Source organism: Myotis lucifugus, unplaced genomic scaffold, assembly GCF_000147115.1.
Source record: "Myotis lucifugus unplaced genomic scaffold, Myoluc2.0 scaffold_176, whole genome shotgun sequence".
Taxonomy (NCBI): Eukaryota; Metazoa; Chordata; class Mammalia; order Chiroptera; family Vespertilionidae; genus Myotis; species Myotis lucifugus.
The window spans coordinates 2,163,610-2,178,362 of NW_005871224.1; the positions used below are offsets into that span (position 1 = coordinate 2,163,610).

At 48.2% G+C, this 14,753-nt stretch overlaps 2 protein-coding genes across 8 annotated transcripts in view; one reads left to right on the top strand and one right to left on the bottom strand.

Annotated features, from left to right (window-relative positions):
- SNN (stannin) overlaps positions 1–8,359 on the top strand; it is a 10,077-nt gene extending 1,718 nt beyond the window's left edge. The window contains exon 2 of the mRNA XM_006096350.3: positions 5,054–8,359. Within this exon, the coding sequence (XP_006096412.1) occupies positions 5,142–5,405 (264 nt within the window). The 5' untranslated portion in view covers positions 5,054–5,141 and the 3' untranslated portion in view covers positions 5,406–8,359. The remainder of the gene's footprint in view (positions 1–5,053) is intronic.
- Positions 8,293–14,753, bottom strand: part of TXNDC11 (thioredoxin domain containing 11) — a 68,946-nt gene continuing 62,485 nt past the window's right edge. For all 7 annotated transcript variants that reach the window (XM_023760215.1, XM_006096351.3, XM_023760213.1 and 4 more), the window contains 2 exons: positions 13,461–13,541; positions 8,293–9,051 (listed from right to left, as the gene is read on the bottom strand). In XM_023760215.1, the coding sequence (XP_023615983.1) occupies positions 8,409–9,051; positions 13,461–13,541 (724 nt within the window). In that variant the 3' untranslated portion in view covers positions 8,293–8,408. The remainder of the gene's footprint in view (positions 9,052–13,460; positions 13,542–14,753) is intronic.

Genomic DNA, 14,753 nt, shown 5'->3' on the forward strand with positions numbered 1-14,753 from the left:
TGATTCACAGGGTGGGGACATGAGCATCAGACTGGGTCTGCAGGAGACCCAGTCTGACCTTGGTACAGTCCCCAGGCTCTGCCCCAGGCCAGCTTCCTCTTCTGCTCAGGGGAACCTAGGGGGTTCTGGTGCGAGTTTCCTCTTCAGGAGGGTGGGGTTAGAGGATGAGATAACACTGGCCAGAGCTGGGCACAGCCCTGTAATTGTTAGTTTCCCATGAGGATCCCCACTGTTCTTGGTCCTGGCATTTAGAGGACAGGGGCCTTGTGTGATGTGTCCTTGGGTCCCAAGGACAGCTGGGGCCTGGCACAGAGCAGATGTTCCACCTGCACCCTCACTATGCCCAGCAGTGTCTCATCCTCTCTACTATTCTATGTTCCTAATCAGAAACCAGGCAGGAAATGTTTCTGATTTGTGAACTGGAGTCCCATGAAGAGGCGGAGCTGGGTTTGTTGACATACCTAGCAGATGGCTTTGTTAGGGGAAGGGTGTGGCAGTGCTGGAAGCCCCTGGGTTAGGGTGGTTGGCCCCCTCTAAGCAGGGCAGCCCCAGAAGGCGGGGGTGGTGAGGTAGTGTCCAGCTGGGCTGGGTGACACTCGTGATATGCTCAGTTAAGTGAGAAGGCAGCAGCAGAGTGTCCCTGAGGAAGGGACTGTTTGTGGCATTGGGCTTGGGCCAGACTCTGTATCCTCCTGGGAGACAAGTCTTTGGGGAAAAGGGATCCTAAGGGCTCACTGTGCTCTCTGTGGCCCTTCCGTTTTCACATTTCTTATCACTTCTCATCCTCCACACAACTTGATGGGTGAGGTCAGTGCCTCATTCCCATTTTGCACACTGAGAAACAGGTTATTAGGAGCAGCTTGCTTGGCTGGGTCAAAACAGCTCAAAATAGCAAGTCAACGAAGAAGTGGGGTGGGTGAACAAGGGGTCTCAAATCTGCTTTTTGCTGGCTGTGGCCCCACTGGGCCTTGAGTGTGAGCAGTGACCCATGGAGTGGGGTTAAGGCTCAGTTTGGGGGTTCCATGAAGTATCAGGGATAACTGAAAGAAACCCCACCTAATAATGGGAAGGCCTAAATTGTGGGCCTTTTAGGGGCAGCAGGACAGTGAGAGGTGTTGGCTGTGGAGAGGACTATCCTTTTGAGCCCATTGTTGGGCAGAGGGGGCATGGGGTGGGGAGCTCAGAGGAGTGGCCTTTGCAGATTGGAGAGGCTGGGCTTTAGCGCTTGGTGACTGTTCTGAGGGGGTCAGGTTTCCAAGGTGCCATCCTGGGTGTCTACTCAGCCCAAGCCATGGCCCTCCCTATCTCACCTGGGGGCTTTCCTGGATTAGAGTGAGGGGACAGCTAACTTGCAGAAGACACCTTGGCTCAGAGGGGCACAGAGGTGGGGGATAGGGAAAGCCCCAGTAGAGACAACACAAGTAGGGTGGGGGTCTAACTCAAGCAAGCCAGCCAGCCTCCCTCATGCTTCATGTCTCCTCTGGGCTCTGCTTCTTGGAGGCCTCCTCCCCTCCCCACTGCTCAGTACTCGCAATGACAGCTGCCCTTCCATGGGCTCAGGCCTGCCCGGCCTCCACCTGCACACGTTGCTCCCACCCCCACACTCAGGCTGCAGCCTGTCCTCCCCTGCAGGCTGCTGGCTTCCTGAGTCTGTTCAGACAGACGGGGGGACCCATGACCAGGGTCCTGGGAGTGGCTTCGGAGTGAGGGAGCTGGCTCAGGGATGGGTAACTGCCAACCGGGATCCCCATGACAACAGGGTCTCCTGTGACTCATCACTATATCCCTGGGCTTGGAGCACTCAGCAGACATTTATTGAGCATCTGTTGTGGGGCTAGGGATCCCGCAGTGGACAAGATGGTCAGTGCCCTCCTCTTTCTGGCTCAGTCCACTACAGGAAGGAGACAGTAGCTAGGGAAACGTGTTCCCTGACCCAAGAGGATGTCAGGTAGCAGAGAGTGCTGGGAAATAAAATGAAGTAGTGCAAGGTAGTGCCAAGTGTGGGGTGGAGGGCATCCCCCAGGAGGTACCTTCTAAGAAAGCCCCCCCAAACAGGAAGGAGCCAGACATGGGACAATCAGGGAAGAACATTCCAGGCAGAAGGAACAGAAAATGCAGAGGCCTTGAGGTGGGAGGGTAGAGAGTGTGCAGAAGCTTCGGGAGGCAAGGAATTTAGATTCTTTGCTGATATGGGGAGGTTCTGAGCAGGGGATGATCAGATTTTTTAAAAGGTGAGTTCTCAGGAAATACTTGCTGAGTAAATGAAGGAACAAATACACTCAGGGGAGGGCCAGAGACAGGCCAGGCGTGACTATGGCCTGGTCACCTGGCTCTGTGCTCATGGGGGTGAGGGCCCAGACCTGGCTGTGCCCACTCCTGGCCTGGTCAGGGGCAGCAGGCACTTGGTAGTGTCTTCTGAGGTTACCACACCTCCAGAAAGTCCCTTTGAGCCAGGGGGCTGCCTCTGCCTTGGTTTCCTCATTAGTTTGGGACTTCTGGCTTCAGTGGGATTGGCCCTCGGGTTCCCCCCATCCCCAGGTCCTGCTGCCATTGTTTGATTTCCCAAACCACCCCCACTCCCCAAACACACACAAACTTCCCCTTCTGAATTGATAACTGACTTCCTGTCCATGAGCGCTGTGGGAGTGCAGGCACCCCAGCAAACACTGGGCAGGAGAGGTCCAGTGGGGAGAGGGAGGTGGACAGGGACAAGGCAGGCAGGTGGTCTCCCCAGCAGGAAGAGAAAATGGAGGTCAGGGTGGGGTGGGGGGGTAGTCACCTGTCCCCTCTGGAGGGCTGAGAGGACAGGGCAAGCAGGGTTGTGGGAGAATACAGCAGCCCTGATGGTGGCAGGGGAGTCCAGGGTGACCTGTACTTGGGATACAGAGGTGTGCAGGGCCACTCATGAAGCACACAGTCTGATGGGTAGGCGGGTGCTAATCAGATGGTTATGCTACAAAAGCAGGGTTGCAAGCTGAGGCTAGTACCCTGGAGGGAGGACTCAAAACCAAGAGACCCTCCTGGACTGTAGGATCAGGAGCTTCCCTGCCTGAGCTGGAGTTAACTAGGCCAGGGTGTCTCCACCTGCACACTGTTGATCTTTGTTGGGGTTGGGAAGCTGTCCCATGCTCTGTGGGGTCTTGAGCAGCATCCCTGCTCTCTACCCACTCGGTAGCAGTAGCACCCACACACACACCAGTTGTGACAACCAGAAATGTCTCCAGATATCGCCAAATGTCCCCTGGGGGACACAGTTGCCCCATTAAGTACCCTTAAACAAGGGTAAGGGGAGCAGAGTGTTTGGGCAGAGGGACTGGCCTGGGCAGCAGGGCTTGCAGATGCATCATGCAAGGTTCTGTAGGTCACTGTAAGGACTTGTGGGCTTTTCCTCTGGGCCACAAGGGCACTGGCTGCAGTGGGCCCACGTGGTAGACCAGGGAGCTGGGAGCCCATTGAGAGTGATGGCAGTGGCTTAACCCTGGAGGTGGTAAGAAGGAGGCAGACTCCAGGGATATCGCCCCCAGCTGCCCAGGATCCTTCTGCAAATGTGGGCATGGTGGCAGGTGGAACTCGGGTCTGCAGTTTTCCAGGGCCTGGTCCCCAAACAGACACCGGAGTGTTGACCTTCAGGATAAAAATCATTTCTAATTAAGGCTGTTATTGCTCAAGGATGGCAAATTCCATCTTGTTGGGAGGGAAAACCTTCCCCTTCCAATGCTGTCTACCTGCGTTGATGTCAGTCTTCTCAAAAAACCGAATTCAAACAAGTCACTCTTACTGAGTGACAACTTGGTGCTTTTCCACATCCTCGTAACCACACCACCTGGGTGTTAGTTACTGTTATTTGCTCTGCTTATGATGAGACGCGAGAAAAAAAGTGCAGGGACTTGGGACCCAGGGGAGCCTGCTAGCTTCAGCACTTGAATCTCAACGGGCTGCTAGTGGCCTCACCTATAGTGAGTCTTCTGTACTTCCCGCAGCTGCGCTCTCCTTTGCCCCTCACCAGCCCCATTAACAGGGCCTCTGTGAAGTGGAGTTGTCTGAGGTTAGGAGGCCAGGAAATGGTGGTCCAGTACATGTACACCCCCTCCCACCTAAACCCAAATTAGCTGATGCTCCATCTTCAGCGACCAGCACCCTCAGCTCCTTGCACTTGTCTGCAGGCTCTCTCTTGCCTTCAGAGCCTTAGCAGATGCTGTTCCCAACGGCTGGCTTTTCCTGCACATCTTAGCATCAGCATTGCCTCCCTAAGTATGTCCTGCCCCACTGAGTCTAGCATCGTGGGACCTGGTCCCCTATTGTGCTGGCATGGCATTCCTGCATTTGTAGTGACAGGTGGTTGGTATATTGACCTGTTTGTAGTCTGGCTCCTACACCAGAAGCTGAGCTTGAGGAGGGCAGGGCCGTCTGTCTTGAGTGCCTCCATCTTCCTGGACTTTGCTGCCTGGCTTCCCTCTCAGCTGGTGTGGTGGATCAGGGCTCTTCCCAGGCGGCTGCTGTTCCCTTATGGGCAAAGGCTGTCATCTCCTGCCCCCTCTCACAGGTTTTCCTGAAGACTTAGTTGAGCTACCACCTGTTCATGAGGGGCTGATGCCACTTCCCTGCTGTCAAATCACTCATCTTTGGCCATCACGAAAGCACTGGCTTTTGTCCCTGAATTGCTGTGAACACCCAGTGGTGCCGGGCTTCCAGAACATTCACCTTAAACAGACCCTCTTTTGATCCTACGCTGTTGTGGGGTTGCAGGTTGTAGATACCCTTCTCCCCCACATCTCATGCTCTGTGCCTGGGCCAGGGTGGCTGCCTGTCTGGTAGCAGAAGCTCCAAAGGTAGTGAATGGAAGTGGGCCAGGGTGAGTGAGAAGGCTGGTAACACCACAGTCAAAGAAACAACAAAAGCCAACCAGCATGTTTTCACTAGGATGAGGGCAGGATGGGAGGCTTCAGAACTGATTAAAAATAGACCCTGTGGAAGAGCCAGCATGAGCTCGGGAGCTGTCCAGGTGGTACCTTGCAGAGTCCCCAGTGGAGCCTCATGTCGCTTTGTCTTTCAGGGCTCTCGTGTACAGCCTGAGTTCCAGCCTCACTGAGCCGGTTACCTCCAAGACCTTCCTGCGGAGGAAGCCTCCCCCAGCGCTGACCATGTCTATTATGGACCACAGCCCCACCACGGGTGTGGTCACAGTCATCGTCATCCTCATCGCCATCGCTGCCCTGGGGGCCTTGATCCTGGGCTGCTGGTGCTACCTGCGGCTGCAGCGCATCAGCCAGTCAGAGGACGAGGAAAGCATCGTGGGGGATGGAGACACCAAGGAGCCCTTCCTGCTGGTGCAGTACTCAACCAAGGGACCGTGTGTGGAGAGGAAGGCCAAGCTGACCCCCAATGGCCCAGAAGTGCACGGCTGAGCTGGGATGCGAAGGCTCCTGGGCCTGTTTGCAGCCAGCCAAGAGGCGTGGGAGGGGAAAACCACAGACGTGCTGCCGTTTGAGAGGAGGGGTTGACGCTGGCATGGCCTCGCCGGGCTTCATTATCGCATGCACTGACTCCTGGGGTCCCAGCTGTCCTAAGCCAGGACTTGGTGGCCCTGGGCATTCCCTCTGCCTCCTGGTGGAGCTGCCCATTGCAGGCAGTGGGCAGACCTGACCTTGCTTTTGTTACTTGAATGTTTAGCTGAGCCTGTTTTGATGGCGCTACTACTGTAACGCGTGAACTCACAAACCTGTGAACTGTAAATAGGACCCAGAAGCACGTGCTTAAACCTTTTTTGCTGATTTTAAAAAATACTGCATAGTGTACATGGGATTGACAGTACTAATAAGCTGAGTCAAGGCTGTGGGGGAGTGTCTTGGACATGTAAGGCCCAAGCTGCACTTGGCAGGGGCCTCTAATATATGTGTGTGTTCGTAGAGGATGTGACGTGTTTTAAGTTTCAGAGCTGACTGGTTGGGGTGCTGTGGTGATTTCTGCTTGGTTAGCAATAGATGGGAGAACCACACCACTGTCTTTCTCTAAGTAGGTTTGGTCGTTAAATACCAGTTGCTGTTGATATTGCAAGGAAGCTACTGCAGCTGCTTGGGAGCCAGTGAAGGACGAGTCAGGCACACGTCCTGAGGGCTGCCAGGCATCCCAGTGGCAGAGCAGTTTCTTGCCCCCCTGGTCTTGAGCATGCTGAGCACTCTGTCCCCTCCCCACCCCCACCCCCCACCCCCACCGGGCATTACTTAGCACAGGCTTAGCGAGCAGGCAGTGGCTTTTATCTGGAACCCAATTGGCCCAGAAAGAAAATTGTGGTTTTTATTTGTTGTATTTAATATTTTCTGCACTGGAGGGGAGAGGAGGGGACTGGGGTTTCCTCACTCCTTCCCTTTTCACAAACTAGTTTCCTTTCTTAAATTACCACTCACCTGCTGGATACTGGACTTTACTTTCCTCAGCAGATCACCTAGAACAGGGGTGGGGAACGTCCGGCCCACAGGCCATATAAGGCCCGTGAAATCATTTGGTTTGGCCCTGCCAAGGCATTGGGTGTGAGTTAATTAAGTGTTTGACCAAATGTAGCAGGCTAATTTTTAAGTTGATAATTGTGTATGGCCCGTGAATGATGATGTCAATATCCAAATAGCCCTTGGCAGAAAAAGGGTTCCCCACCCCTGACCTAGAAGGAGAGTCCCCCGACTCCACTATGAGAGCACCAAGTGCAGTGGAAGGGCATTTCTTACGTGCATATGTACACAGGAGCCCCCAGATGTGCCCCGACTGCCTGTGCTTAGTGAGCACCTGGGGGGACCGGGGGCAGGGGAGAGTGAGTTTCAGGTTCTGCACTTAGTTTTCAAAAAGATGAGTTAGTGGCTCTTGGATTGGGCCAGTGTCTCCACAGCCTGCATCTCCAAGGTGTCCCTTGTATGAAATCACTTGGATTTTTAATTCCACCACTGTAAACACATTAACGGTTATGATTAACTAGGACTTATATCGGCAACCTGGGTAATAAACTGGAGGCCAGCCTTGTTTTAACCTTGGTGCACTGGCCTTTAGCACTTGAGTAGCCTGCCAGCAGCATGGGCATGGAGCTCCCAGGAGGCCCTCAGCCTCCCCCGTCAGCTCCCACCACCATCAGAGCCCTGGCTTCCTGGTCAGGCCGAAGGCAGCTTACTTATGGCTTCATTCAAGTCTCCTCTAGAAAGCATGTTGAACTAATCTACTTTCTAGAACCCCAAGGAGGGAGCTTAGGGAGCATTTACTTTAGCAGCATATGCCTAAATTGGGGACCAAACATTAATAGCTTAGAGGGAGGGGTAAGGGCAGTTACGCAATTTGAGCTAAAGGCAAGAAGAAATGTCCCTGGCCCTTAACTGAGGATGGCCAAGCATGAGAGTTATGCTGGAGATCAGCAGAGGCCCTTTGGGCTGGGAGTGGAGACAAGTTCCAAAGGTGCCGACTTGGAAATCAGGGAGATTTGCTTTCTAATGAAGGATGCTCAAGAAAAATGGAAGGTGCAGGGGCATTTGATCCATTCCCCTCGCATTCCAGAACCTCCAAGCTTTCTACCTCTAACTTTCTGCAGCCAGCAGCTTACACCTAGGCTGTCTTTCACCCTAGTAACCCAGGAGGCACCTGGGACTTGCATTTTCAGTCTCTGAGCCTGGCTCTGAAAATGACCATCACTTGACTGTCAGACTTGCCCTGAGGTTTTTACCGTGCCAGTGAAGTTTGAGTTTTGAAATGTTGAAATGTCGCTTTCTCCTTAGTTTCACGTCTGGAAGTTCTTTATTCCACTCCTTGGTTGCCAGGGATGACATCTTTGCAGCTTGAATCAGGCCCATCCCATCAGCATGGTGACAGTGCCAGGTGAGGGTCACAGGCATGGTGGGGCACTCGTGGGGGTCTCTGGGAGGAAAGTGAAAGTGCCTGTAGAACTGGTGAACAACCACACAATAGCTGTCACTGTTCTTATTTGTCAATAGCTACTTTTTTTAGTACAGACACCAGAGCCACACACTCAACTGGCTTAGTAAGTTATGACTCTCATTAAGTTCATTCTGAATTGACCACTGTTGTGTTCAAGTTTTCTGACTAGTCAGTCAAGAAATTAACATCTCATCCTGTATGTCATCACAGAAGCAACAACAGGAGAATGGGGAGGGAACTCTGACGCAGCCACTAAAATATGGACTAATTTTTCAGACAAATCTTCAAATGGACTGTGCTACTGTTTTTGTCTCAGTTACCAAGTTTGTGCAATAAGTGGAAGGGATGCCATCCCTGTTCAATAAAAGCTGAATGACATTCACATTGATTTTCTAGACCACTGAGAAAATCTTTATTTACAATAAATTTCAATAAAATTTGCATAAATATATTCCCAATGTACAGATTTCACCTCTGATTTCTTCATGTCGTTTAAAAAGTTAGTCTGTCCTATTCTCATTGCTCCGTTCAGCCGCCAGCGGGGAGCTGATATTGGCAGGCGGAGAGGTGCTGCCAGGTAACCGGGGGGACCCTGAAGGCTCAGGGTAGTCAGTGTGCCCCTCCTCCGGGGGAGAGAGATTTTCAGCTCCGTCCTTGCTCTCCAGTTTCCGCTCCATGGTCGCCACCAGGATCTTGAGCCATGTGTTCTCTGTGAGCAGGTTTTCTGAGGCATCAGCCAGCTCCTGGAGCTTTCGGGCCACCTCCTCCAGCTCCCTGGTTTTCTGCTCATACAGGGCCTGCAGCTGCTCACTGTGCAGCTGGAGCAAGCTGTGCTGCTTCTTCAAGGTCTGCTGTTGCTGCAGCAGCTGGTGCTCATCCCTGCGCGCGCTGGAAAGCTGAGCCTCCACCTGCATTTGTGCTCGCTGAAGGGTGCTGATTTCAGCCCTCAGCTTCTGGATCTCTCTCTCCAAATGGGAGATGTGCCCCTGCTGTAAGACTGCCTCGCTCTGAAGACACTCTTTGGTAGAAGGGTTAGCCAAGTTCTGGGGGACAGAAGCAGGGTCTGAGTGATGCAAAATGAACCTCAGCAGGTTTGGAAGGGTGATGGGAAGATCTTCAGGGTATTTCACACTTAGGTCCTTTCTGAAGGGAAAGGGAAGAGTCAAAGATGAGAGTCACACCAACATGTTTAGTCCAAAACCAGATTGCTACTGAAGATCAGGCCATTTATTTCCTACAAAAGACATTCCAAGAATTGGACTTAACTGAAATCAGCAAGGAAAATGTTGTCTGGGCAGAAACTTTTTTTTTTTTAATATATTTTATTGATTTTTTACAGAGAGGAAGGGAGAGAGATAGAGAGTTAGAAACATCGATGAGAGAGAAACATCGACCAGCTGCCTCCTGCACATCTCCTACTGGGGATGTGCCCGCAACCCAGGCACATGCCCCCGACCGGAATCGAACCTGGGACCCTTCAGTCCGCAGGCCGATGCTCTATCCACTGAGCAAAACCGGTTTTGGCTGGGCAGAAACTTTTATACAAAGCTGAGGATGTGCCACATGCTCATTCTGCAATTAAGGTGGCTTATCTCAAACATGTCTATTCCTGAGGAGAAAGATCTGTTTCTATTCACAGCCTTCCAAGAAAGACAAGAGCTCCCAGACCTAAGCCTAAAGCCAGTGATCAGGGCACTGGGAACCGAGGGGCAGAGTGGCCTCCGTATGTTCCGAGAGGCCCAGGGGCATGTCCTGGGGCAGAGCTGTCCCCCATCACTCCTGTGGCCATCAACAGTGCTTGGTAAAATAGGAAAAACCTGACACACTCAGCTCAGTTTCTTCAGCAAGCATTCATTCCATATTATCCAAGGCAGGAGTTCTTAACTGGAGGTGACTGTACCCCTCAAAGGACATTTGACAACATCTGGAGACATTTTGATAGCCATGATGGGGGAAGATGTTACTGGAGCCCTGACCCTTGACAAATAGAGGAACTGAAGCTGCCTGGTCCTGAGAGCACAGGATAAGGAGGGAGGGCAACATATGAAGGGGGTTTGCCCAAAGCTTAACTGCAAGTCCATCTGTAGAAAATTCCTCTTTAGAACTTGTCATTTAATTGTCTGATGAGCAAGTTTCTACCACAGATATATTTCCCTGTGTATACACAACCTAGCTGCAATACATCAAAACCACTAGTTTTATGTATGAGCTGGACAAACAATGGTTATCGTCACCTTTGAGTATTAAAGAAATGGAGGTTAAGAGCAGGGCCTCCAGAAGCTGCCTGTCTGGGGCCAACTCACAGGGCTAATGCTCACTGTCAGGAGCTCCCAGACAAGTGGCTTCTCTGTGTCCCTCCATTGCCTCATCTGTAAAAGGTTAACAAGAGTACCATCTCCCTCACAGGATTGCTGTAAGGATTACACTAGTTACCCAAACGCTCAATGAGTGTCAGCTTCAAAAAATTGTTCCTTAGAAAAACCTGAAACCATTCATTAAAAACTTGCACACCCTCTCCAAACACAGAGCCAGTGGCCAAATACCTAAGAAAAGATAAAAGGTGTTCTCTTAATGGGTAAGTACTTGCCCTAGGAAATAAAAATCACAGGGAAATTAAAATCAGATATGCCCTATTTTTATACAATCTTAATGGAAACTTTCAGGTAAATGGATTAATTTCAAACATTTTGGGGATAAGTATATAACCATGCCCTCCTTAAAGCATAGTTTTCTAAACATGCAAGCTGTCTTTAAGTGGGGCCTCCCAGCCATTCTCACCTGGCCTCTGCAGGTGAGGAACAACAAGCAGAGGCTGATCTGCAGCACAAACCTGGGCAGAGAGTAAATGTGAATTAATCCCCAGGGAAAGAGCTGCTGAGAGACCAGTTTATGTACCTGGAGACAGTTACAGGACAGAAAACGACATTTCTAAGCATGCCATTTTAGAATCTTCATGAATCTACCTGATGGGTATGCTAAAATGCTTCCAGCCTTTTTATAAATAGCAAGGACAGAGTGTCAACAAACTGCTTCCAAAAAAATAATCACTTTGAAAGTGTGGTGGTAAAGGTCTCACTATTTACCTGACTCTCCTCTAAGTTCACTAGGAGCATGTTTATTATGCACCTCTGGCACGTAAAAGGCCAGATAAAAAAATAACAAATGGGGTCTAAGGCTCTACTCCAAAGAAGGGGCTATCACACTGAGGGAGGGTGGGCCTGCTCCTCTGAAGAAGTGAGGTCCTTCCCCAGGGAATACATTAGGGTGAACCCTGCCACACTTCTGATATTCTAGCCCAGGGCTGGGCCACAGCACCTATATCAGTGATGGCGAACCTATGACACGCGTGTCAGAGGTGACACGCGAACTCATTTTTTTGGTTGATTTTTCTTTGTTCAATGGCATTTAAATATATAAAATAAATATCAAAAATATAAGTCTTTGTTTTACTATGGTTGCAAATATCAAAAAATTTCTATATGTGACACGGCACCAGAGTTAAGTTAGGGTTTTTCAAAATGCTGACACACCGAGCTCAAAAGGTTTGCCATCACTGACCTATATTATGAAATGTCACACAGAGTGGTGGAAGGAAGGTAGTTCTAAGATACCCTTGAACAGGAAGGCTGGCCCAGCCAGGAGCAGGAGGGACCCGGGTGGCATACTGTGTCAGAGGACAAGCTCTTTCATATGGTTTTCCTTTAATGATTATAAAATAAGATGTGCTCACTGTAGACAATTTGCAAAGGATGCAAAAAGCACACAAGAGACACCACCAGATCACCCGTAACCCTCACTCCTCCAAAACAATCATTGTCAACATCTTGACATCTTTTCTTCCCTTATGTACACATTTTAACCAGTGCAACTTTGTATTTTATCAAAACACATTTTATATTCTTTTCACTAAAAACAACATAAGTATGTATACTGTGAAAAAGGTCTTGTTACATGTTATCAAACAGTCTTTTTTATTTCCTCTTTTGTGAGCTGGCAGCTCATATCCTTTGCCCATTTACTTCCTGAGTAAACTGAACACTCACTTTGGACGAGGTAATGAGGCACTTACTTCTGATTATAATTTAATTTTGAGGAAATAAGTACAATTCCATTCCAAAGCAGTAATGCTTTAGTTTATCAAGGAAGCTCTTACCATTAAAATAGAACTGGACAGTCTTTTCATGTTCAATATTTACCTTCTTGATTTTTCAATTCAAGGAATATACTAAGGGGCTGCAGTGACCCCAACGAGGGCGTGGAAAACAATCTCACCTCCACGCTGACTACATCAGACAACTTTAGAATGAAAGCTACTCAAGCCAGACTCAGGACCCCAAAAACACAACTCTCTGCCACCAAGTCTCTGGGTGTCTTTCCCTGTCTCCTACTATATATTCATGGATTGTAGTTGCTGAGAACTTCTTTATGCAAAGGCCAGAGCTGGATGTTATGGCTTTAATACTTTTGTAAACTGTGTTTGGAATTCTAAAATTATGTTTCATTAAATTTCATGCCCAGCCTCTAACCCATAGATGGAATTGCTAGTGTTATTGTCCATGATTCTGTGACTGTGTGGCTCTTTAAAGCTCCTTAGAAAGAAAAGGGTCATCACGACACGTCAGTAGTACAATAGGGTGAGTCATGCTCTGTTTTTAGTGTGTGATTTGACAAGACTCTACTACCACAGGAAGTATTTCAGAAAAAATTCTTTGAGATAAAGAGGAAAAAACAAGGAAATGATTCAGTATGTATGAAGGAAGCACTCTCCTGGAAAAACACAAAAAGCAAGGCAGTGGCTACAATAAATGGTAAAAGTGAGCGCAGGAAATTAAAACAGTAAATGTCATATATGAGTTAGGGACCTCACTGAAATAACTCAGCAAATGCTTTTCCCCAGTAAAGCCATGTGACTGGGTCCTCAAGGACCCATCCTTTTAATAACAAAAGGGAAATCTGTAAAAAGGGAGAGAACATCTGGTTTATTGGCTTTGAAAGGCCAAGAGTTAATTTCCTTTCCTACCAAAACATCCACATCCACATATGCTAAATGCCAAGTCCTATCCCTTTTGCTAATGTTCACCCCTACTTGCTGGGCTTTCAGAATAGCAGCAGTAATCACTGAACTTGGAGTAGCACTCAGACAAATATGAGCAGATCCAGGTGACAGCCCTGGGGTAGATGTTCACAGAAGTCTGCACACTTGGAGAAAAGGCTCCTTGACCCCTATTTCCTCTTTGCATTGGAGGAACAAGGTAGTCATGGCCAGGACTCAATGAGAAGAAATGATACGCATGAAATCTAGGACAGGCAGGCCCAACACACCTTGTAAGGCTCAATAGGTGCCTGTTGTTTTGCCCCATCACCACCACCATAATGTGACCCCAAAGCTGTTTTACCTTTTTCCCTAATAGCACATTTTTTGCACAATACATTTTATTCAAAGTAATTTAGTAATAACTAATGATTTACATATCACTTCCATTATCTTAAACCCAATTTATTTTCAGCAAAAGAATCCCATCTGCCCAAATATTGAAAAAATTCTGCATTACCTGTTACAGGGAAAAAATAAGACAGTAGGAAGTCGGTCAACCATAAATTCCCAAGGAAGATCATTCTGAGATACATCAATCCTAGAAAAGGGAAAGAAAAGAAAAAGTAAAAGACCTGGGAAAAAACTCTGACATGAAAGAACCTTGTCAAATAACTGAAGATCCTAGAGCATTTTCTTCGACCAGCCCCTTCTCAGTGAGTGCACCATTAGGTTTAAGTTTGGCACAGTTCATGCCAGATGCACTGATACTTCCAGAACATGAATCTTCCCACTTTACTTACTGAGTGGAAATGTAAAGTTGTGAAAGTAAAAATGAACTTCCCAAAAAATGCCTCACTGACAACCCTGGAGTAGTCCCACCTACCTGACAAGATCTGGACAAATACTTTAATTCCTAAATTAGCTCTGGAAAAACAAAGGAAATCATTGTGCAAAATACAGCAAGTCTCTCTGAAGATGCAAGAAAACTGGAAAAAAGCCTCAGAGAGGGCACCAAAAAAAAAAAAAAAAAAAAGGAAATTGGAAAAGAAATGCTATATTTTATATTTTGTAAATCTGGACAGAGGAACCAAAAGGTGTATTTTCTTAGCAGATTTAAAATTAATTTTCTAACACAGAAAATGACATCTGTGCTAAATTACCCCACCTACCTGTGTAATTACTATTGAACTAGGTGGCAGCCCCTCCTACAGCTAGCTATAAGTGGGACATACTAGGGCTCAGCATGAAAAGAACATTCTAGAGCAGCGGTTCTCAACCTGTGGGTCGCGACCATCGGAAAACACATATAGCATATCAGATATTTACATTACGATTCATAACAGTAGCAAAATAACAGTTATGAAGTAGCAACGAAAATAATTTTATGGTTGGGGGTCACCACAACATGAGGAACTGTATTAAAGGGTCGTGGTATTAGGAAGGTTGAGAACCACTGTTCTAGAGGGAACCAATCGCTCAACCCTATTCTTGCAAATAGGGCATACAAAAGATGGAAATGTTTTGACTCATTAACTTGACAGAAATTTTCGAAAAGTATTGGTGGGATGGGATTAGTGCCATTTGTCCAAAAGGATAAAATTCACTTTAAAAAGTGACATAACCAAATTATAATGTTTAAACAGCTTTACTATTAAAACAGCATTCCTGCCTACCTAAAACATTTGAGTTCCAGTTTTTAAACAAATGGTGAAGAATACTTTATTCTATAATCAAATGCTTTTTTCCTCCTGATTTTGGCTTCAAAGAAAGATCAAACTGTAAAATTAAAAGAAAATTATTTGTAAACATC